Source organism: Gallus gallus, chromosome 7 (genome assembly GCF_016699485.2).
Source record: "Gallus gallus isolate bGalGal1 chromosome 7, bGalGal1.mat.broiler.GRCg7b, whole genome shotgun sequence".
NCBI classification, from domain to species: Eukaryota; Metazoa; Chordata; class Aves; order Galliformes; family Phasianidae; genus Gallus; species Gallus gallus.
The window spans coordinates 26,476,673-26,499,793 of record NC_052538.1 but is presented as its reverse complement, the minus strand read 5'-3'; the positions used below and the strand labels follow the sequence as shown (position 1 = coordinate 26,499,793).

Sequence of the window (23,121 nt, the reverse complement as noted above, 5' to 3'; positions counted from 1 at the left end):
CCCCAGAACATAAAACTCTGTTTATCTGTTATTTATTGTTTCCTTCTTTCAGGTTAGTACAGTTATACAATTAAACACTAGGTTTTGGTAAAATCCTCGCATTTTAACACAACATTGGCTGAGGAACAGAAGTGTATGTGACAAGCAAGAGATAAAGGCCAACATCCAGGCAACTGGGGATAAGGAATTTCTGGCATGGAGAACCCCAGAGACTAATTAAATTGCAAATAAATATTTTAAAGAATCATTAGATTTCTGCTATCCACGGACTGCCTGGGTGCTGTTATCGTGTCCCAGCTATTATCACATCACGCCATCTCCACACACATTTATAGCTGCATACCAAAATAGTTCCATCAACCTGATGAGAACACAAATTCGAAGCACAACACATGCCCTGCTCTCAGCAACTGAGTCAACAGCAGTTCAGAATACATTCACAGATTTGGTAAACAATTGCAAGAAAAAAATAATCTAAAATAATTCAGTTACACCTTTACTCTTCTAAGCATTTAACACAAGGAGAAATACCTTCGGTTTCTCTATTCTCAATCCCAGACAAGCAGTCACCTCTCAACACCACAGAATAGCCAGCCCTTACATGCGCCCTGCTTTACGTTTAAGCCCATATGATTAGAATCATTAAGGCTGGAAAAGACCACCAGGATCATCTATAGTCCAACCATCAGCCCATCACCATCGTGTCCACTAAACACGTCCCACTTGTGTATATTAAAGTGGGAGCGTGTACATGGTGGGGAGGTGCTAATAATCCTGGGGGGCTCAGCAAGGAATAGAGAAGCCCCAGCCCTCTCATCACCTACGTGAGAACACAAATGGATTCTCTTCTGCCACAAGTGTCTTTACCAGGCAGATTTCTTAAGCAGAATATAACAGAGTTACTCTATGGTTTGACGTGAGACAGCTTGTAGCTCTTCTACCACTGTCAGCGAGCACAAGAACAACAGCTGCAGATTCCCTTGCATAATTTAGCTGTCTGCATTGCAGACATCTGGTGGGAAATCATCCACAAATTTGGCAGGGAGGGTTCAAACAATGATGGAAGCTGCTTTTTCTCCCCATTATCACAGGTACATGTTTCAAGACGGCTTGGATCCATGTTCACTTAACAGTTGCAACAGTCCACAAAGCCTGGCTGCTTGTGACCCAGGCTATGAGAACTCAGAGGAACGAGGAACGTGGAAGCATAAGGAAATGCTTCAGCAGTTTGGGTCAGCGTGGTGTCCCACGTGCAGAGCTGCTGGCACTAAGGCAAACATCAGCCCCGCCTGGATCACCACCAAGGGATTCCTACAGACACAGCGAGACTCCTATGAGGGTAAGGAGCTACCTGACCCTGCCTGTGCAAAAGGATGCACACAGAGCCAGCCAAGCCTCTACTATTCTGTATTCAATCACCTTGGCTATAGAGGTGAAAGCATTTGAGATCCAATTCTTGATCATCTTTTATCCATGCTGGCATAATTATTTTCCTCAGCCTCACTGAGGCAGCTCAGCAGATTTGCTCTAGAGAGTTAAAGTGCAAGATAGTAGGGTTTTTTCCTCCAAAAAGACAATCAGATCACCGCATTATATAAGGCAAATCACATTAAGTGGTAACTGAGTTCACCAAGTGTACCCTCCAGGAGCCCCATCTGTGCCCAAGATACCCCTGCCCCAACAGAAGAGCTATCTGCAGCCAGCAGCACACCTGGCACAGGTAAGCCTGGGGCAGAGGAGGAAGTAACACTGTACAATCCCACAGAGGGACCAAGGGAACACAAGTCTTACAACCTCCCGCATAACACACGCTCCTGCCTCTGGTTGTGCTGGAGCATGAGTTCTTCTGACGTAAAGCTCAGGGGAGAGGGTGGATATCCTTTTTAAGGCAAACTTCAGCCACAGGCTGCTTCCCCCCAGTGGCCTGTATGATTTGAGCAGAGGAAGATCTCAGAGTCATCTCTGTGTTTAACCCTACAAGGATCCCCAATGGAGCTTGGCTCCTGGAGTTAACTTTTGAAAAACACACTCCTGTCTTCCACAGCACCAAGGCATGCACAGCAAAGCCCTCTAGCTAATCACTGTCTTTATTTAACATGAGCTAACAACAAAAATATCACACTGTTCCTCATTTCTATTCCAAATCTGGCTTCAGCTTCCAGCTGTTGGAGATTACGCAGCACTTACACAGGCTCTTAGCCAAAGCTACATGGCGCAATCGGTAGGAGTCAGTGTTGGGAGACAATGGTGCCTCCTATCATCCCCTTGGGAGGGAAAAGAAGGTGGATCAGCTGGCATCAGGAGATAGGAATTACGCTGCCTACATCAGCTTAGAGGAACATGGCCCTGAGTAGGTGTTGAAAATTAATCTCATCTTGCAATGTGAAAGAGAGACAACAGCACGGCTGCCTGAAGGTGAAATTATTGAGAATATATGAAAAGTACCACCAGAAGGATTCCTTCCCTGCTACAATATACGTATTCAATTTCTAAAAAATATCCCCCCTTCTCCATTACAAATCAACCAAATTTTATTCTAGGGAGAGAAGCTGCATGGCTCACACCCTCATGCCACTAAGGAAGACTGTATTTTCTCAACTTAGCCATGCAAACACTAAAGAGCTGAGGTTAGACAAACCAGTGGTGACTGCCCAGCTCAGGAAAACAGCGTAGCGAGCAAATAAGTGCCTAGGATGCATTTAGTATTAAAAACAAAAACAGCAAAATGGATGCAAAATTGAGATCTCCATAGGAAATGATATCCCAACACACTGAAGATTGAAGGGTGTAAGGGTTTAAAAGGAATGGTCAACATTAGCTGTTACAGAAGTTACCTACAGAAGGCAAGTACCAGGAAGGGATACTGCACACAGCATGCACTTTTTGTCCAAAATGAGAGCAAAAGCAGTTACCTGCTGAGATGCATTCACCTACATAGCAGTGGCGTACTGGAATCCTCACTAACCACAAGTGATCAGGGCCCAAAAGATGCCTTCATCACCAGCACAACACCCCAGTATTAAAGCAGTGGGTTCATTTATTAACAACTCAAAGATGGCATCATTTGCCAGCTCACCAGCTGAAAGGGCACAAGGAAATGACAAGCAAGAAATCTTTCGCTGCAGGTTTCTCTGTCCATTATCCACTCTGTAAAGTTAGCCCCTGCTCTGTCTTCCACAAGATAATAAGAATTGAAGTCATTAAGTATTTAGGAGGATAAATTTGATAATGAAAACTTTGCTGGTAATGATTTAAGTGGCAGAAATATTTGTAAGGCCCTTTCCAAATGAGAACCCTGCACAATATATTAAGCTCATCCAGGCAAGGAAATTAATCTACTTCAGAAGAAATAAACCTGGTTACTTAATTCTTATAACTAATTCTTACTGTTAACTGGTCATTACAGGCAAGCAAAGTAAACCTATAAAAATAAATTATGCCTCCCTCCTATTAGAACTTAACGTAAGAGCACTGACAGCTTATGAGTATTCTAGGGTCAAGTTTGCAGGACAGAGTCATACAACCCACACACACAAAGAAGGACCTTCACTGGACAAAAGCCTTTCAAAAGGTCACTCTGACAAGGAACGCTCCCAGAGAAGAAGAGAAGAGGGTGAGACACCCAGCCCCACTTAAACCATAAGGACTTCTTGGGAGAGAAGGAAGGCTGCAGAAAGGAGGGAAATGGGACAGCAAATCCCCAAAGACACTAAACGTTCCCTTCACACCACCTGACACATGTTTAAAGGAAGATCTTCTCTCGATTGGAATAGCCTTCATAAGTGTCTTCCTTAACTAATTGCTCTGTATCAGACAGAAATGTTTAGCAACGTGGGTCACAACTGTACAAATCAAAGCAAGGCAAGGAACTGAACTTTTACATCTCCAGGCCAAGGCTATCGTTTTCTATCACTGGATCATCCTCTTTATGACTTTACCCTGCTCAAAGAGCACAAACTGCTTCAAAAAGAATGTTCTTACACAAACAGCATGCTGTAATATCAAAAGGCTGACAAAGAAGAGACAATGTAGTCTGTCATTACCATTCTCACCCTTTTCATTAGATATCCTATCAAGTTTTACTGCACAACCTACTTACTAGGATTTTTATATTCTCCATACTCCTATTAAGTGCCACTAAAAGTCATATTGATTTTTTATGTTTAAGCCCCAAGAAACGTAGGTGGGATGGTCATTAAGAAAAATAATCCATGTCAGGTTCTTCATTTTTATCAATTTGCTGCATTTTCAAGAACTCGCGTTTAAGTGTGCTCCTAAAATCTCCACTGAAAATCATTGCTGTAATTACTTTAATGAAGCAGGTCACTGCACTGAACTACCTGCACTCCCCAAGATTTCTTTTGGTGATATTCACATACACAGAAGCACCACACATCAAGCACCATCCTACTGTAGACTTGTATGCTTTAAATATTGATGAACCCGAGTGTCTCAGTACTCAACATTCTGATACCGGCAACGCTCAGAAGTTGATCACTTCACTGGAAGCAGACCTAGGAGCCATGAATTTACCTCTTTTCTATGAAGAATGTATCTGTTAAGGAAGCCTGCCAGCTAAGCGCATACATTCAATGAACAGAAAGTTGGCCCAATTTACACTTATCCAGGGAATGCGTTTATTATATATGCCATTAAAAATGCATTAAGGCAGCATTAAAAGGTAACACCTACAGGATGCAAAGAGTCAGGAAACATTATACTGAAACCGAAGATGATCTCTTCACCTCAGTATCCAGACTTTCAGAAGAGCACCATTCATCATCCCAGTGCCTCAGCACAACAATTCCATCCTCCAGGGACTAGGGCACTCAGCCTCTCCCCAGTCCACCCTGACATCTGCACTGCTTCACCACCAAACCAAACATGGCTATGACCAACTAATGGTCCACCACGTTAATGGTTCAGAAAGTCTGTCCTATCTGAAGCTTTTTCTAATTACTCTAAGAACAAGGAGAGTATTTCTTCTAGAAGGAGCAGGAACAAGCCCATAGCACACACCTTGACTCACGCAGATCTTCTTCTGGATCATCTCATGGACAAGCACAGCTTTTTCAGTTGGATATGGCTTCTGTTAAACTCACAGCTTGACTTACACTCTATGGGCCTCCAGTAATCCTTTCAGACTGCAGCAACATAGCATAGAACTGCTTGCCTTCATTTCCTTCTGATTACATCATTACTGAATAACCAACACAATTCTTTTCAAAGCCCTGCCCGTACAGAAAGTCCAATTTAAAAAGCAGAGCTCACATACAATGTTGGGTTGCCAAAGCTTATAAAGACCCTTCAGGAAACTAAAGCAGCTTCCTGACCAAAGCCTACATCCTGGCAAGCTCCTGACTCCCAGCCCCCTGCCATTCCCAGGGGTAAACCACTTTCTGAAAACTCCTCAACTTCTGCTGCATAACGAGCCCCTATCACACAAAGTGGTATTCATAACTACAGACCTGGAAACAACAGCACAGGTATGGAGAGATACTGGTGTAGACCCTACTTTTGCTGCTCATGGGAAACCACCTATGAATCTAACCAATGGAAACTGCCAACATTTTCTCTTCAAAGTCACTCCTATGTCAGATATGGCCAGGTCAAGTAGAAAATGGAAGATACTTCCCTCCATTCCACATTCAGTGTTGTTATCTGGATAACCCACATGCCTTTAACCTCTACTGGTACAACTGCAATGGTTTACATTTAGAAAAATAAACATCTTTGAATTATGAATTAGCATGGAAAAACTTGAGATGATGGTATTTACTTATTTATTACAAGCTGCCAATGCTATGCTGCTGCTGGCCTGTGCTGGAAGAGTTTTTTTTTTTATATATATATATACATATATATTTTAGGCTACACAATAAATTAATTCCTCAGCCTTTTCAACCTGTGGTCTTGCTGCTGAGGCTGCCAATAGCTGCACCAATTAGCATTAGCTGCAGTGGTAGTTTGCTTTCATGGAGACCTTTCATGAGGAACCAGTGGGGGTCTGAAAGGGAAACTTATTTATAGTTGTAAAACTCAGTTTTAAAAAAAGCAGGCTTGATTTTGTGTGCACGTTTTGGTTTTGCTTTACTTTAAATATAAAACGAGCAATAGACTTCCATGTCCTAATCTCACCGCACACAGCAGGAAGAAGCCTACACCCAATGACACCAATGACAGTGCTCTGTCAGGGAGAGATCCAAGTCCGCTGTTCGGTTTGAAGCTGGATGCCTTCATCTTGTGCTGGGCTAATTGGTTGGCATTCTCAGTAATGAGTCCCCGAAGTGGCTTAAAACCTTGGAGTTTAATGTATGGGAAGGAGGAGGGAAGGGAAGGAGGGTGTGAAGAGTTGTTTTTCCAAATCTAAATTGATAAAACAGCTCCCAGCACAATTAAAGACAAGCACAGCTGAATAGTTGGCTTTGGAGAACACTAACTGTGTAATTTATCAGGCCAGTTTACAAAAGGAGAGAAAATATCTGAGGACAGGAAAGGAATTTCTCAGACATTTCAACAACACATCCAAACTGTAATGCTTTTTATCAAGATTTATTCTTCCCTCCCTCATACTAGGAGGGAGCAATAAGAGGTAATGCCATGGCTGCATCTCCAAAGCAGTTTCCAAGAACAAATTAAGGAGCAAAGAAAAAATAAACTGTGTTCCTCGCCTGCCTTCTTTATCAAGGAAAGAAAACAGCAACGGCTCCAATATCCCACTAGCCATGTTTTTCCTAACCTTACACTCTGCAGCTATAACTTATATAACGCCTAAGTAGTCAACCTATAAGGAAGACTGGGTGAAAGACAGGCTTAACATGAATTTAAGCTCCTACATAAGGAAGAAATACTGCAGGAAAAATACTGTAGGAGTTTAATTCTTTAAAATGTCAATGCATACTCACAGTAAAGCCAAACTGCCTTTTCTCCTCTCCTTTACCCCTGGCACCAGTATCAGACCACAGATGTTACAGCAAATAGCACGTGAGAGAGAGAAGGAGCAACCATGAGATGCTGCCAACTCTCACCCAACAACTGGGTGGCTACTGGGATCTGCACTCACTGAACGTCCCCAGGGAGGCTGCAGCTCATGGTGACATCAGGACACGGTTCCACAGAAGGTATCCTGAACACGTAGGCTTTAAAATGTTAGTGGTCATTTGTGCTATGAAAACACAGTGAAAAGTAACTCTCCAGCATGAAGAGCACACACTTTTAGAACCCACTGCTGAACTGGCTTTAATTTCAATACAAGACTTCAAACACCTTCCAGTAGCATTTGAATCAACTTATAGGCAACTTGGTTGGGGTTATTACGTGCAAGATTCAGATCTTGGGTAGGGGCACAAAGATGGAAAAAAATATGGAACAGGAAATTATTATTATTTTTCTTTTATTTGGCAAAACCCAGTCTGAAAGACTGCAAGCTGCACTAATTTGGCAAATATTTCGGGCAGTGTTATTTTAAAAATAGCATCTGACTCAGCAGTTTGATGGGGACAACTGAAAATAAACAGGGCTCTTTTGCACTGAAGTGGTTCAGGAACATTTTAAGTCCCAGTGAGTCCCTGTGTCACTAAAGCATTCAGAAACATTTGACTGTCAGCGTAGCTTAAATTTGGAGACACTCAGCACCCAGCTGTCGTCTCAGGCATCTAAATAAATTGATCAGCATACAGCATGGATATCAAGAGGCACAGACAGACATGGAGTTCTTATTTTCACTGCTATCAGAAAGCTATGATGAGCTGCCTTTATTGATGCTGCGGTGCAGCTGTAGCACATCTTTGTTTGGTGTGATGCATCTTCTTTCAGAGACTGAACTCTTACTACTGAACGTGGCCAATCCAAGCAACAACTCCAAAACCTCCAGGGCAAGGGGCCAATTATTTGCTCTCCATCTGTAGAGTGTTACATTGGAGATTTCAGTTTGTAACCAAGTTTTCTTCTGTGAACAGCAGCAACACAGAAAACTCACTTGGGATATCTGCAAGACAAGTGGCTTTCATCAACAGTTATGTGTGATGTGAGCAGTAATGCCAAATGAACTCTCAGGATGTCTGGACATACCCAGGATAACCATATGCTGACCACCAGCATTTATAAAATTTCAACATAACTCTGCAGTTCACAGCTATTTACTATAAATACGTTTGGTTCAGGCATACCTTCAGCACTTGCAGCTTCCATTTTCCCCACACGCCTCTTTACACTGCAGTGTATTAATGTGCTGGCCAACTGACTAAGAAATTGTAATTAAAGCATCACTGAAATAATTCTGCCTCTAGGAAAGAGCTTCTCACAAACACAGGATTTATAGCATGTTAAAAAAGTCCACATGTACCCTGCATGGGGACACAGTGCTCTAAGTCCTTGCTAATGATGAAATGCCTTTGTTAAGTCTTAGTTACAAAGAAATATATCTCAAGTCCTGGGCCTCTTTTGTATATGTTTCAATTTTTTTTTTTAATTAAGTCAATTTTTTAGAAAAAACTCTCACATTCTCAGCCACAAAAGTTAAAACAAGTACAACATCCCCCATTTGTATTGCCTTTTTTTTTAAACTAATTTAATCTCCTAATATTCCTAAGGTGACTCCATTAACAAAATAAGTGCTCCAAGAAGGTCTTTTAATCACAGTAAGTCGCGTTAATAACTATTTTTGATTGCTGTCTGTCATTAATTAGTTTGTAAGCCTTGCACCCTCTGCTGAGGTTGCCCACGAGGATTGTTCCAATCACAGCCCATTTACACATTTACAAGGTGGATCCTGCACGTAGGCACACCACTACCACTTCTATGAAAATAAAACGTATTGATTTATTTATGCCCTAAATATTCAAGCTTCGTTTAAAATGGAGTTTTCTGGTAAGTAACATTCTTTAGTTCAATTTTGAGCAGCTGGAACGTGTTATCAGGAGACTGCAACAGTCCCGCTCAGCATTTAACACAGCACTTGCCAAAGTACTGCTGCACCTTAGCACAGAACACTCAGCTGGAAGTGCTCCTCCTCCCCAAGTGGGTCACCTCACCCCTAAAACTGTGTCGTGTGTGCTATAGAGGATATTAACAAAATAAACATAAAAACTGAGCAGAGCCCTGTTTGGATTTAAAACTAACTTGAATTTACTACAAAATTAGATCATAGCTGCAGGTATTCATTTATTTTTAATTTGGCTTCCTAAAGGAATAAGGTTTACAGGACCGACTTTCGATTTCTTCCCTCCTCTCTGCCTCCTCCTAAACAGATTATTGAACTGCTTTGCCACTTTACAAACTCAGAAAAACAACAACACTTTCAAATACTAATAAATCCCCATAAAAATCTGGGGCTCAACAGAGAGGACCCTTATCCTTGGGCACAGAGGGAGAGAAAAGCTCAGCCATTACATTCCTGCCTGGCAGCTGCTGCTCTGCCAGCCCAGAGGAACAGCAGCTGGCACAGTCTTTTACACACTGGAGTGTGCAGAAGCAGGGGGAAGGAAGGATTTGGGTAACGAAGGGGAACCCCCCAAGCAGAGCACGCCTCATCAGTTCTGCTACTTGTGCTTTGGTTTTCAGAGCAGGCATTAATCTCCAGACCTGCCTTCATTATTACAAACAATCCAATGAACACGGCGACAAAACAGCAGTCACCTGCTTCCGTGGATCAAACCGCCAGACATTTCATCAGGCAGAGGAAATTCGTTATGCTGTGTTTTCCAAGCGAGTCTTATGAGCAGACCTTCAAGAGAGACATTTAGGTGCTAACTCCTGCTGACTTGAAGGGAAGCAGGATTTCAGCCTGTGTGCCAAGACCCTCGGTTGTTCGGCTGTGAGCACGCAGCCCACCTCCAGAGCGCTAACCTTCCAGTTTGTGCCTGAAAAAAATGACCATCTCATCCAAGTGCAACTGGCAGCACCAGCTGCCAGAGGAGACAGAAGTCATGTACCATCCAACGCAGCAGATCTGAGCCTGAACTTTCAACTAAAGATACAAAGAACTGGTAGAACCAGCTACGGAGCTGTAACAAGTTGCATCATTAGCAAACAAACAGATTAATGCAATCCTCCACGTTAACCCAGAGGATACAAGATACAGGAGAGAAACGTGGCTGGAACAGCTTGGAGGGCAGTACCTTAGGGCAACCTGTTGCATTGTGCACCAGAAAAATTAGCCTCATTCATTCTCTGCCAAACAACCATTAAGATCACTACCAGCTCTGCATCAGTTTTCAAAAGACTTTCTGAACTTAAATAACTTATTGGTGTACTTCAGCACAACACATAACGATCATCACCCTCTACATGACCAGAGAATGAACTGTGGCTGCAAACAAGGACTTAGGAGCTCACAGATCTCAAGTAGCTCAAACCTCCAGAGCTCTGCCACGAACAGAAGACGAGCTGAAAATTAGGGATAAAAAGAAATAGAGCTAATCTTACACAACAATGACTCCTTTGACTATTTAAGCTTTATGGCACTCTTGAATTATGACAGACTCAGCCTACAAAGTACCTCTTCCAGCAGTACACCTCTGCCCTAAACCTGAAATCAGCAACTTCACAATCACGTTGTGCCTTGTGCGCCTAAGAATCACGGCAAACAAGAAATGCCTGGACTTTCATTTTATGGCTCTGTGGAACCTACATGACAAATTACCATTGATTTTGTTTGCAAGCACTTGGATCAGAGTACAGAATAGAAAAAGCAAACTCACATGGCGCATGGAACATCACTAGGACAGATGAATGATCTTTTATAAACTTGTCGAAGTCCTCATCGGTCAGGTGATAAACTACATTTTCCTCATCTGCCCAGGGAATCTCCGGAGCCTGTGGCTGAGGTGCCTGCGGGCTACAAGACAAACAGACACAGCTGAAAAGCAGCTCGTTGGTGCTGAGTAGGAATTTTAGCAAGTCTGACTGCAAGGAACTACCTTTGTGCAAATGGTCATGGAGGTCTGACACACTAACCCTACTGTGCAGCTTCCATAATTGCTCCCACTCAGAAGCGATAAATGCTGAAACTCAGATAGAATTGAAGGAGAGAGGAAAAACTCCACAAGCATCTCACAAGGACAGATCAGAAATGGAAGGGGACAGAACGAAGAGATAACCAGATTGCTTGGTTATTACATTATAAAAATCAGATGCGTTTTTCTATTACTCTTTCAGCCTTCTCAGCAGGAGGCTCCCTTTCTCACAGCACTCACACTTAGCAGTTCACAGGAGTCACTGCAAATGAAAGAGAAAAGCAGTGTGCAGAAACAGCCAATCTAATCAGTCACCTTGAATACCGACAGCACAACCAGGGCCAGCAGAGAAAGGAAGAGCTGCAATGCTGGAACCATGTGCAGCATTCACTAGGGCAATGACCCAGGAAATCGTGGTTTTACCCTGAACATCCCTGGGACCTGGGGAAGCATCGTTCTGATCTCTCCTGACAGTGCCCTCACAGGTCTAATTCAGCAAAGCTACTCAGACTGCATGCTTAATCTAAAAGATAAGTGACATGTTGCACCGACTCCCATATGATCGTGCATGAGCTTAACCATCTCTGATGGCTGGGAGCCAGGGAGACTGCTCAACGACACGCTGGTAAATCTGGAAATTGAACCTCAGATTCTCTGGACCAGTCAAGTTACTCATCAGTCCACTGAACAATTGCTTTTCTCCTGTTATCAAGGTACATTATTAAGAGAATTTGGCAGATGTGAACTAAACCATGTGAACTGACGTTTTATTTATTTAAGCACTGTTCATGTAAAGTACACCCAAGCACAGGAACATTTGGAGCCAAACTCTGAAGCTACTCTATCCTTGCCAGGTACAGTAATGAGTTCCAAATATCCCCCCAAATTCCCTAAATTCTTTGGCAAAGTACAGGTCTGGATGTGGCCCCATTCCTCGTGAAAACACATTTACTATTTTAATCAAAAAACGTATTATTGCGTTATCTGCCTGAAACAAGGAGTGGCAAACAGACGATAACTCATTTATTCTGCCTTGCTCATTACCAGGCTGAAAGCCTAGTTTGATAAAAAAGCAGTAGAGAGATACACAAATTCAGATGGCAAGTGCTGTTGATGCAAGCAATATGTCTGATCCAAGAATATTAAGCAATGCATGCAAAACTGCACATCTCTGATGCTGCCTGTAGGATCAACAAACCAAGAAACAAACGTCAAGGGTGGCCAAGCAGCCCAAAGAGGAAAAGAAGTAGGTTTCCATCCACAGGAGTTCGGAACAGAAATGGCCACAGCACAGGTAGGGTTGTGATGAGTAAAGGGCTGTGTCACAAAGCTTAGTAAAGCATCACTGCGCTTGTTGCCAAGCCTCTAAGAGACAGAAATAATGCACAGGTAGAAAAAGGAAGGCTTCCAGAAAATATCATGACACGATTTATTTGGAAAGGGAGTTGGTTTGAGTTGGCTGAGTATGATGAACATGGACACACCGGCCACAAAGCACCACAAAGCTGCGTTCAGCAGGGCCTGGCGTGACCTATTTCAGTAAGGAATCAGTAAAGCAGGGCACTGGATGTTTATTCAAATGGCCCAATTTAAAATGCTGTGCATGCTAATAAGCCTACACAGGAGCTGGTAAGAAGCACCTCAAGGCCTGGAGGAGACAACAAGCAAAATCTAAAATGTCATTTAAAACTGAGAGAAGGCACATCCACTGCCTGAAGTCCAAAAATAGGATGACAGAAGTCTGGAAGAGTTATCAAGAGCTAATTGAATTAAGTACAGAGGACAAGATCTTGATTTAATTGAGTAGTTAGTGCTAAGGAAAGACCCAAGAGAAGTCCGTAAAAACAGCAAGAAAACTAAGCAGTTATTGAAGGCAGCAAGAAGTTGTCTGGCTTCACTACCATCCAAACTGATGCAGCGTTATGAGAGAGATTAAAAAAGAATTGTGGTATGTACAAGATAGCATCTCTCATATTAATAATGCCGTGTTGGAGTAAGAACGCGTGATGGTTTCTCTCCATGCCTCATAGGAACATCTGAAACTCCACAAGATAATAGCCTGTGCCTACTAGGAAGATTAAGAGGGGTTAAGGACCTCTAGGCTGATGCATTAGGACACTTCAACTTAAGGAAGTACCTTCAAAATAACAAAAAAGGTGTCAGAGCCCTTCAAACTGGTAGAGCTCTTGCTCTGAGAGTGCATGAAAAACATCCTTTGTACAGTTTAAACAATTCTAACCTTTGTTGTTACACTCTGCAGCCCTATGCTCCAAATCAGCAGAGATCAATCGCTTTCAGCATTTAACCCTTAACATTTACAGGGCGAAACAAAGGGGAGACAGAAGAAAAAACAGTCTCTCTTCTGCAGTGTGTAACTAGTGTCCATAGAAAACAGGTCATCTCACATGGCACAGTGTCTGCTGGATTCCCTTTTGAAAATACATGGATAAGGGCACCTGCATGCACAGTATGAATACAGGTTGGTTTTCCTTGCCACGGACACTCTGGCAGCACTGTGCTCCTGCTGCTCAGCACACCTGCTTGACTGGTCAGCAGCTCCTACCAGAGCCTCTTTCTGAGGTCAGCAGCTTCATCTTGGCAGCAGCCTCTACACTCCAACATCACCACTTGAGAATCATCCAAAGCAACACAGCATGGGAAACCCAGAACTACACCTGACAGCCAGGGAGTTTGGAGACTACATATTAGATCCTGGGTTTGGTCTTGTTGCATGGGTATGCATACAGCCCTCTGCTCGTTTCACTGTAGTAGGGAGCCAGAGTTCCTAACTCAGAAGTGAGGAGACTGCTCAAGACATCAATACTACAGGAAATGACAACAGTGATGATATTAAATTCTAGCTTGAGGTATCTGGTGAGAATTTTAGTATTATACTATTCTGAAATACAAAGGATATGCCTTCTGCAGCTACCTAATCACAATCTTTGGCTTTCCTAAAGCCTTTGCCATACCGCTTGAGTAGTTACACTGTGGATTCCCCAAAGAAATACAGTATTATGCATGTAGCAGATTTACCCTTCGTACAGTTTTAATTACAACATTAACTACTAACAAAATTTAAGTACGCCTAATTTCCCAATGTAGCTTCCTTAAAAGTTGTATTTATTATACAAAACAGGGGCAAGAAGGCTACTGCTCAGATCATCTTTGGGGAAACTAATAAGCATGCACTGAACGCTAAGTGAGGACAAACAGCTGTCTTTAGCTCTGGACTGCTGGAATATCAGCCAAAGCCCACAGTGGCTTGTTAGCAGAGATTATCATTGGAAAGAGCTTGCAGCTGTTCTGCTTTGCTTTTGCTGTGTTCACTTGCTGTCACAACACCGACAGAAAAGCACTTCATATTACCCGGATTATCTGGATATTATGCAGACAGGGGAAAAGCCCACCCCAAACATCTAACGTTTCACATGTGGTAGCCAAGAGATAACCACATCCTCACAGAACTGAAAGCTTAATACAGTACAGGTGATGAAGTCACATCCTTGCTCCATGGGCTCATCATCTCCTCAGCACTGCTGGAGTTGCCATCCTGGTCACTTATATCTGAAAGTCTGAATGAACTAAATGAAGCTTAAAGGCTGCAGCTAAATCTCTCTATCATCCACAGGAAAACTCTTGCCTTCAACGATTGTACCTCCTGATGCTAACAGAAATGCTGCTGTCACCACATTTGTGGGTCAACAGTCCTGAACCACCAAGCCTACCACTGCTGAAGACCCTGGGCTACCCAGAACTACTCATGCATCCCCAGCACAGTCCCACTGGCGCAGTAAAACATGTTTATCATAAGCCAGTTTTCGTATGCTATATTATCACAATGGTTTGCAACACTTCCTGCGCTTTCACTTCCTTGTACTAGCTTAATTTTAACAGCATTTCCTTGGCTGCAAGGAACAAGGGAGAACCTTCATAACTACAAAACCTGAGAGCTGGAGCTCACTGCTAAAGAAAGTTGTCTATCACTTGATGAGCTCAGCTCCCTCCAGCTGCTCCACCAGCTTCAATGATGTGCTGATTTGCACCATCTGAACACCAACTATTTAGAAGAAGGCGTACATAAACACACTTGTTCTGTCTCCCTCTCTCACATTCTATTCCCACATGCTCATTCAGCCCCCCGAATATTTACAACTGCAAATAGCTGCCTCTCGGCAGAAGATGCTTTCAACATCGCTCAAGTCACGACAGGAAACACAAACTTTGTGCAAATGACTAGCAATTCAGGGTGCCTTGATCTGCTGCTTGTTTCTGCAAGATACTCTGAAGGCTCCATCTGAAGGCTGAAGAAGCAATGAAAACTGCATACTTGGCACATACATTTTTAATAAAACAACTAAAGTCAGACCTTTTATGAGTCATTAAGTTCAGGCCCCCAAGATCACTGGAAATTTAAGCCAGCGTTTTTAACAAAGACAAGATCTGTGCATTTGCATTGATTTTGGTTCACAGTCAGTCTCCTATTACAGATGAAATGCAATTGTAAAAAGCAAGGCATGCAAGCTGAAAAACAAACATTAGGCAATCTCTCTGTGCTAGTTTAGCCAATCCCAGCAGGGTAGTTTTGTTTGCTCTTTCGAGCAGAGGGGATGAGGAAGAGATGGCCGATCCTAAACCATTACATTCTGTAAATAATGAAAAGTACATAAAAGTTGGAGTGCATGAAGTTCAGTGCCTTACTTTTTCAGCCACTCTGCTATATCTGCCGCAGTAGCACCGTAGTTCTCAAAATGGAACAGGAACTTTCCTTTCCTATTAAAGCAACAAAACAAGGTTTAGTCCTTGCCTTGAAGATAAGAACATGCAATTATAGTTGAGTGTATGATTTCCAAGAGAGTAGCAAAATATAACTGACTCAAAATAGCAGATTGTAGGATATCCACGGACATTGTATTCTTCCTTTATCCTTTCAAATTCAGCAGAGTAAACGTTCATTCCTGCAAGAACCTGAAAAAAAACAGAACACAATTATATTGATTCCTATAATGCAGTAGTAACATCATGAAGCAAAAACAAGCAAGCTCTAGGCAGATTCTGATTTCATTCATATTGCTGCAAAGCAAGAGGGACTTCATAAAGGGAATAAAGTGTTTCCAATTTTGACCGAGGGAAGACAGAGCAGTATTTGAGCCTAGTCCATAGAAAACACACACCATTCAGCTTGTCACCTACTCATTTCTCTTGCAGAATCCAGATTTCCTTCTGTTCACCCACTAACAGAATCACCAGAAGGAAATTCTCTCAAGGTGGGTACGGAAGCAGAGCAACTTTACAGACTAAGTGAAACACAGAGTCTCTCTTCCCTTTCTTCAGGCCCTGTTCTGAACTGCCCTCCAACCCAGCAGTCCACCCCAAGCTCCAGGCTCAGGGCTCCTGTGCCCTATCCAACCACCTTCCAGATTTTTGACCTGAAAAATCTGTGGATAGTATTAATTCTGATTTTCCGTGGGTGTGAGTTGCACACTGAGGCTGTTCTGCAGCCAAACCTCCAGCCAGCCAGTTGTAGAGATGCAACCTCAAGATTAGCTTAGTTTTAATGGCACTGACAGCTTAAATCATTTCAGCAGCAGGGTTTTAATCCAAACTCCTCCTCCTCCATCCCCCTCCAAAAACAGGATTTTCTCCTTCCAGCTGAAATACCACATCAGAATTTAATACCAGATTCCTGATGCAGCAAACTGCACAGACCAACCAAATGTGCTCAGAAACAGCATGAAATAAATCCTAAAGAATACAACCCCTGTTTGAAGGTCAACCTTTTCCAAGAGCACGCTGGAAAGTCAGAAGAAGATACTGCTTTCTCTCACCTATCCTGAGAAAGGTGAAAAGAAAGCTAACTGAGAGGAGTAAAGAAATAGGATCTATTCTGGCTGGTCCAGTCTCTGTGAATTTTCCTTGTAATTCTTAAAACCAGATTGACTTCATTCATTTAAGAGACTAAGAATCAATTCTCCCTTTCCCTTACCCTATGGGCCACCTTTTGAGGACAGGTAAATTCAATAGGATCAACTGAACTGTGTCCAGCCAGGCTGGTGACTGATAAGAGCCAAGAACCTGGGTTCATACTGGTGTTCATATATCGTATGAAGCATAACTGGACAGAAGCCCATTACAATGGGATTCATTTTTGATGACAAAAGTTACTGCTTTACCTGGCTTATAATCACATAATCATGTACCACCAAGTCTGGCAGGGGCCAGGAGCACACGTTCTACCCAAATTCTGGATCCTCCCTCTATACTTAAGTTTCTCCTGCTTAGTTGTTTAACTAATTTGCTTTTAGCAAATGACTGAAAGACCCTAACTGTAATTGAAGTTTATTACCTCTTGCAATGTCCACAGCAAACACGAGATCACTCCTTTCATTTCTGCAGTGACATCTGACATATTTCAACACTTCATCTGCTTCCAAGCAAGCTATCTGTAATCTAAATCCGTAGCTGGTCATGTATTATGGGATTCTGACTATTCGTGTTCTCCTGCAACATCCACACCTTGCTTAAAACTTCTTTCAGTAGGGAAGTTTCAGATTTGGTCTCTCACACCACCACCTGAAGCCTTCCTAGAGCCAAGTTCAATGAACACATTAAACAAAGGCTGCTTTTGACTTCTAAAATACAGGTCAGAGCTTCTAAAGTCTCCAGTTTTTACCAAAAAATCTGACAAAAACCAGAGGAAAGCACTGAAGCACACACTCAAGCATCTCCTTACTGGGTAAAGCCCTCTGGTGCACTCATGAAGTCAACAGAAATTAAGCAGATGAAGTTCTTTGCTGACCACCAGCTGGGCCACCCTGTGACAGCGACAGACACTCACCAGAGCCCACCTGCCACAAATCATGGGAATCTTTTGCACCAAGGATATAATAAGCTTCGTCTCACTTGGAGCTGCTCTTTTCCGGTGCAGAAAGAAATTGCAAACTCTAAACGTAATATTGAATGTGCCATCCGGCTTTCCTTTCAACAACAATACTGGAACATAAAAGGACTAGTCCCAAAAGAATATAACAACCAACAACAGATATAATTCACCTTCTCATTTTTAGGACCTATGAAATAGGCAACATGGTATTTAATTTTCCTGCTATCTAGTGGTAATAATCACTTTTAAGCCAGGCACATTCTGACAGCTAATGACAGGTCTGATTAAAAGGCCAAAACTTCATTCCATCCAAACCAATCATAAACTTTCCAGCAATGTCTGATCTGGAGGTCAACGCTGCTTTCAGGCAATGCGCAGACAGTTTATGATGGGTACAGCACAGTGGATTTTAGAAGTGACAAACTGTGTACACATCCCACTCAGAAAGCTAATTAGATCAGATTTAGATGAACAGATACTTGTGAAAGACACTGGTGGCAGTGGCATAACCAGACTTTTCCCCGATCCTGCACTAAAATCAACTGAAAGCCAAAAGCACCTCTGAGCTGTACAACACCCCTGAGTTGGGCAGGATTAGCCCAGATCTATGGAAACTATTTCCAAGAAAGGAAGAAAAAAATAGAAGAGATCTGGAGTTAAAACTCCCTGATCTGCATTTAATAAAAACAGAATGATATATGGACAAGGCAAAGGAAAATCGCAGAACATACAGTGTTTTGCAGCATGCCCTCTTTCTGACATTATCTGTGTAGGCGTTTATGCTCCTAATTCCCATCCACCCACACCCTACGATGGACATGCCATGCAGGATGGGAGCACCTTTCCACAGAAAGCAGCACACCCTCCTCCAAAGGGAGAGGGAATCTGAATGCTGCCTGGCTGGCTGGAAGCACGCTAGAAAATATATCCTAAATAAATCTGAACAACTCCCACTGCTTTTAGCCCTAAGCAAGCAAGGATTTAAAGAAAAGGCTTGAAAAACAACTAGCTGGGAGAAGGTGGGGAAGTGTGAGTGCTCTCAGTGCTTAAGAGATGTGCTGACCTGAGCCTCCCTAGCAGTGCGCTGTAGTGCTTCCTTTCTTCCCCATCATATGCTGCTCCTCCTAAGGAAACCTGAAAACTCTTACAGTGACTGGTTCAATGGGCAGGATCAGACCAGATTCAGCCCGACCTATGGAACTTCTTATAAGCACATTTATGTGCCACTCCAGTATTATGGGTATTACACAAATTATGCACAAACCATAAGATCTGGCCTTGACAAGCATCTTCAACTTGCTTAGCACTCAATATGCCTCATTCGTACAACAATACTAATTAGTACAAACAGGTAACTAAGTTACTGTGATTGCTGTAAAATGATTAGGATCAAATTTTGTTTTCATTTCAGCCAGATATAAATGCTAACTTTGTTAACAAAGCCATAGTAAAACTAAGTCTTATTAATGCTTAAGCTCACTTGCTAGGAGAACAATCAAGCTAACAAAGGGTAATACCCATCCCATGACATTGACCCTCCACTGAACAAGTTGATTAATTATTACTATAAAGACATCCATCCTTGAGTCCTCTATGAAACATCAAGCCAAAAAGCTAATCAAATCCAATATGGCAAACATTTACTTATCCTTACTGGCAAACATTTATTTATCCTTACCAAAAAAAGCTGAGGAAGCCCACAAACTCAGCACTTAGGAGCCAGATTAACTACACAGCGTGAGAATCCATTTTTCCCCAGCAGAAGCCACACCAGATACAAATGGCAAGTGAGTTAACATCTCGTTCTTCAAAGTTTTAATACAAGTAAAAACAAAACAAGAGAGAATCCTGATGGGATCTGGAACACCATCATTCATTTCTGGCTTTGCTTTGGCCCAATAAAAAAATTCCTCACTTCAATAAATAATTGTGGTTTTAAATGCTCAAAAAAAAAAGTATCTAAAAGGAGTTTTGGTATTTCATATAAAATTTATCTTCTCACTTACATATTTACCCTTCAGTTCTGTGGCCGCCTGCTGAAAAGATGGCATCATTCTCTTACAAACACCACACCCTGATTAAAGAAAAAAGAAATTATGTAAGTAATGTCAACAACTCCATTCAGATTCTTCTACAGGATCTATGTTCTAAAGCATATTAAACCACATTTCTAGAATAATTTTTTTTTTAAATCCTTACTTTTTTCCACCAATCATTAGATTATTATTTTCTAAGGACATTGCTTCTTGTTATATGCTATATGTTACATGGAACTTTTTCACAATACTCATTTCTCATTCTTGTTTTGGTATGAGCAACACCATCTACATTCTTCAGGTTCGAGGCTGAGACCACACTGGAATGCAGGATGAAAGATGTTTTACTCATCAAGTCAAATGAAAAGCTTCATGCATTTTGAACGGGCACTCTAGGACACCAGGAAAGTCAGAACTGGTCTTTTACCAGTGGAGGGATGGGGATACACTTCAGATTCACCTCAGTTTAAAGTCTTTGCAACCGATTTAAGACACTTCATAAACACATTAAACAGACTTTAAAAGTTAAGTGCTTCTCTGTTATCAGAGAAGATGATAAGTGGGGAGAAGCAAAACCCCATGTAAGATACAAGAACTTTATGTGCTGACAAAGAAACGGTGAGCAAGGAAGGAAGACCATCATGTGTAGCTGGAGTACACTAGGAGCTTTTTGATGACGCTCTTGAGCACTAAGCAGATTAGCAATAAATCACCTTGTAAGCAGCAGGTTTCACCCTTGCCAAGTAAAATATGCACATGCACACTGGGAACTGAGGGGGGGGGAGCGAGCACGAAACAAAGCAAGCTGCAGCCATGCGCTTCAGGCACTTATTGTAGAGACTCTTGGTCTACCATGGGACAGTTGTCAACTCTTTCTTTCTTTCTAGTGAAGAGAGAATGGTTTTGAAAATAACTTCCATAAAGGAAGATTTTGCAACCCCTGGTTTAGGATCACATCCTTTAATTGGAGGAAAGAGCTCATTTCTGTGGTCTTTTCACCTTTCATCTCTCTGCTCCAGTTGCCAATGAGGTTGTTAAATTAGTGCTGGTTCAAGCAATGATTTCTTGGTGTGCAAGGACCACTCATTTGAGGTATACTGAAGTCTCAACTTCATCCAAACCACTGGATAGGCATCAAAAGATATGAGCTGTTAACACCATCTTCTGAATCCTCTGTTTCTGCTTTCTTTAACAGCCTCAGGCCACAAACTTCCCCCAGCTACACATCTCTCTCCCTCAGGAACCTCTCCCTGGACTCCCCTCTGCAGTTCAGGCACGTGCCAGCCTCCTCCCCCAGCCTCCACTCACGCTCCTTCTGCTGCCTCGGGCTGCCTGCTCCCAAACCTACCTCAGAGCAACCTGTCCTGACCAAATATTTTCACACTATGCTGCTCAGGACTCTGACAAGCCACATACATACCCATGCAGGCATACCTTAAGGGTAACCTGAAAAAATTCATTTCTCATCTGTTATTTTTTCTTGTATTCTGAGTGAAAAGTGTTTACTTGCTTTTGTCTGCTTTTTAATTGAATACATACTAGCTCTTCCAATAGGTAACATCTCCATTTTTGAAGTCTTGTTTTCAATGACATTTTGAACAGCTCATTTTCGTTGCCAAATGCAGACTGTCTTTTGGAGGATTCTTCTTTGGCAGAGTTAGCTCTAAGTAAATCTGAATGCCTGTAAGTATACCTAATTTTTCATATTTAGTGCTGTCTGACTTATATTAAAGTCCGAAAGTAGAGTGAATGGGCTTCAAATGGCAGGTAATAATATCTTCTGAGGAAAAGGCTCGCCTTTGCTCTGAGTTGTTTCACTCAGATCAAGCATTCCTGAAATATTAAAGAAACTACATTTAAGTTTGCAGTCACTTTCATCTCCCTCCGCACTAGCATGTAATCAAAGAATCCATTTCCTATGAATCTGCCACAATGGATTTCCAACAAAGCTTGCAATGGAGCTGAAAAATGAGGCAGCTGTCTTCCTTGTGTCTTCCCAGACAAAGACTCCAATGTCCTCTCCTGCCAAAGACCCCCTTGGCTCACCCCCTTGCACGTAAGGAAAAGCAGAACTCCCTTCAGCAATCAGCCTGGATTTGCTGCCGCCAGGTACGAACAGTAACACTACAAGACAGCAATCCACAGCTCCAGCTCCCCAAAGCCAGTGCTTTAATGCAACTGCTGGACGTATTCTGTCTGTAGTAAGTGGAGCAAGAGTAAGGAAAGAAAAACTGGATAAGAGTCAAGTCAGAAGGTCTCATGTATTAAATAAAAGATGAGGGAGTTAAGAATCGTGAAATCAGAGGGGGAAAAAGCCTTACAAGTAAGCTTTCCTTCACAGCAGTTCAGAAAGCAGCAAAGGTATTACAGCACTGCAGACTAGCAGGTGTTTTGCCACTTCAAAAGACCAGAAACTGGAAGGAGGAGGGTTTCTGGGGGAACGGTTCAAAGAGAACCAAAGGCTAGATAAGGCACATTTAAGGCAGAGACTCGGTTGTGGAAAACAATTATTCATGATACAGGTAAACTGTGCCGGTGCTGTGCAGCAGAGCGCTTGCCACGGGGCGATGCGCAGGCAGAGCGGGCCTGCGGCCCCCCGCCGACACGGCCAGGGCAGGCTGCGGGTGCGCTGTGGAGCGTGAAGGCCTCGTGCTGCTGCTAATTTAATTAAAGGAAAAACACCCTCCTACTGATGCATCATGCTAAGTCTCGGGTCATTCTGGTCGTCTTGGCGGTACTCTGAGGAGGCTGAGAAAGGGTAGTGATGGTGTTTCAGGCAATAATTACCAGAGAAAACAAACTCAAACGCTAGATACTGCTGCCATGGGGCGCTCATTTTAGAAGAGAAACAACTAATGAAATGCTAGCAATGCCTTGCATCAATTTCATGATCAGGACAGCGCTGGGAGGCTTTTCCAGTTTAAGGCACACATTCACTCCTTTCTCATGGCTGCCCTGCTTTCCAGCTGAGCAACAGCTCCAGCACAGCAGTATTTTGTTTTAAAGAGCTGGAAAGCCTCTCACACACCTGTCACCAGTTGTAAATCTGCAAAAGCTGATCAAGCAGCCAATGCAATGACAAGCTCAGAGCAGCGCAATGACAACGTCACAAAAGAAAGAGAGGAGCCCCAATGAGTTCTCCTCTTTCTTTCCTGCCACCCCACCAATGAAACCCCATTTATATTCAAGATACGCCTGCTGGTGACAATTGAAACATCCAGAACAACTCCTGAATGGAGTAGAAAAA

General features: G+C 42.6%; 1 protein-coding gene across 2 annotated transcripts in view; it reads right to left on the bottom strand.

The window, feature by feature from the left end:
* The window catches only part of PDIA5 (protein disulfide isomerase family A member 5), a 91,999-nt gene that overhangs the window by 34,426 nt on the left and 34,452 nt on the right, over positions 1-23,121 (bottom strand). For both annotated transcript variants that reach the window (XM_422097.8, XM_025152431.3), the window contains exons 8-11: positions 19,845-19,912; positions 15,832-15,923; positions 15,657-15,728; positions 10,701-10,837 (exon numbers count right to left, since the gene is read on the bottom strand). In XM_422097.8, coding sequence (XP_422097.5) covers positions 10,701-10,837; positions 15,657-15,728; positions 15,832-15,923; positions 19,845-19,912 — 369 coding nt within the window. The remainder of the gene's footprint in view (positions 1-10,700; positions 10,838-15,656; positions 15,729-15,831; positions 15,924-19,844; positions 19,913-23,121) is intronic.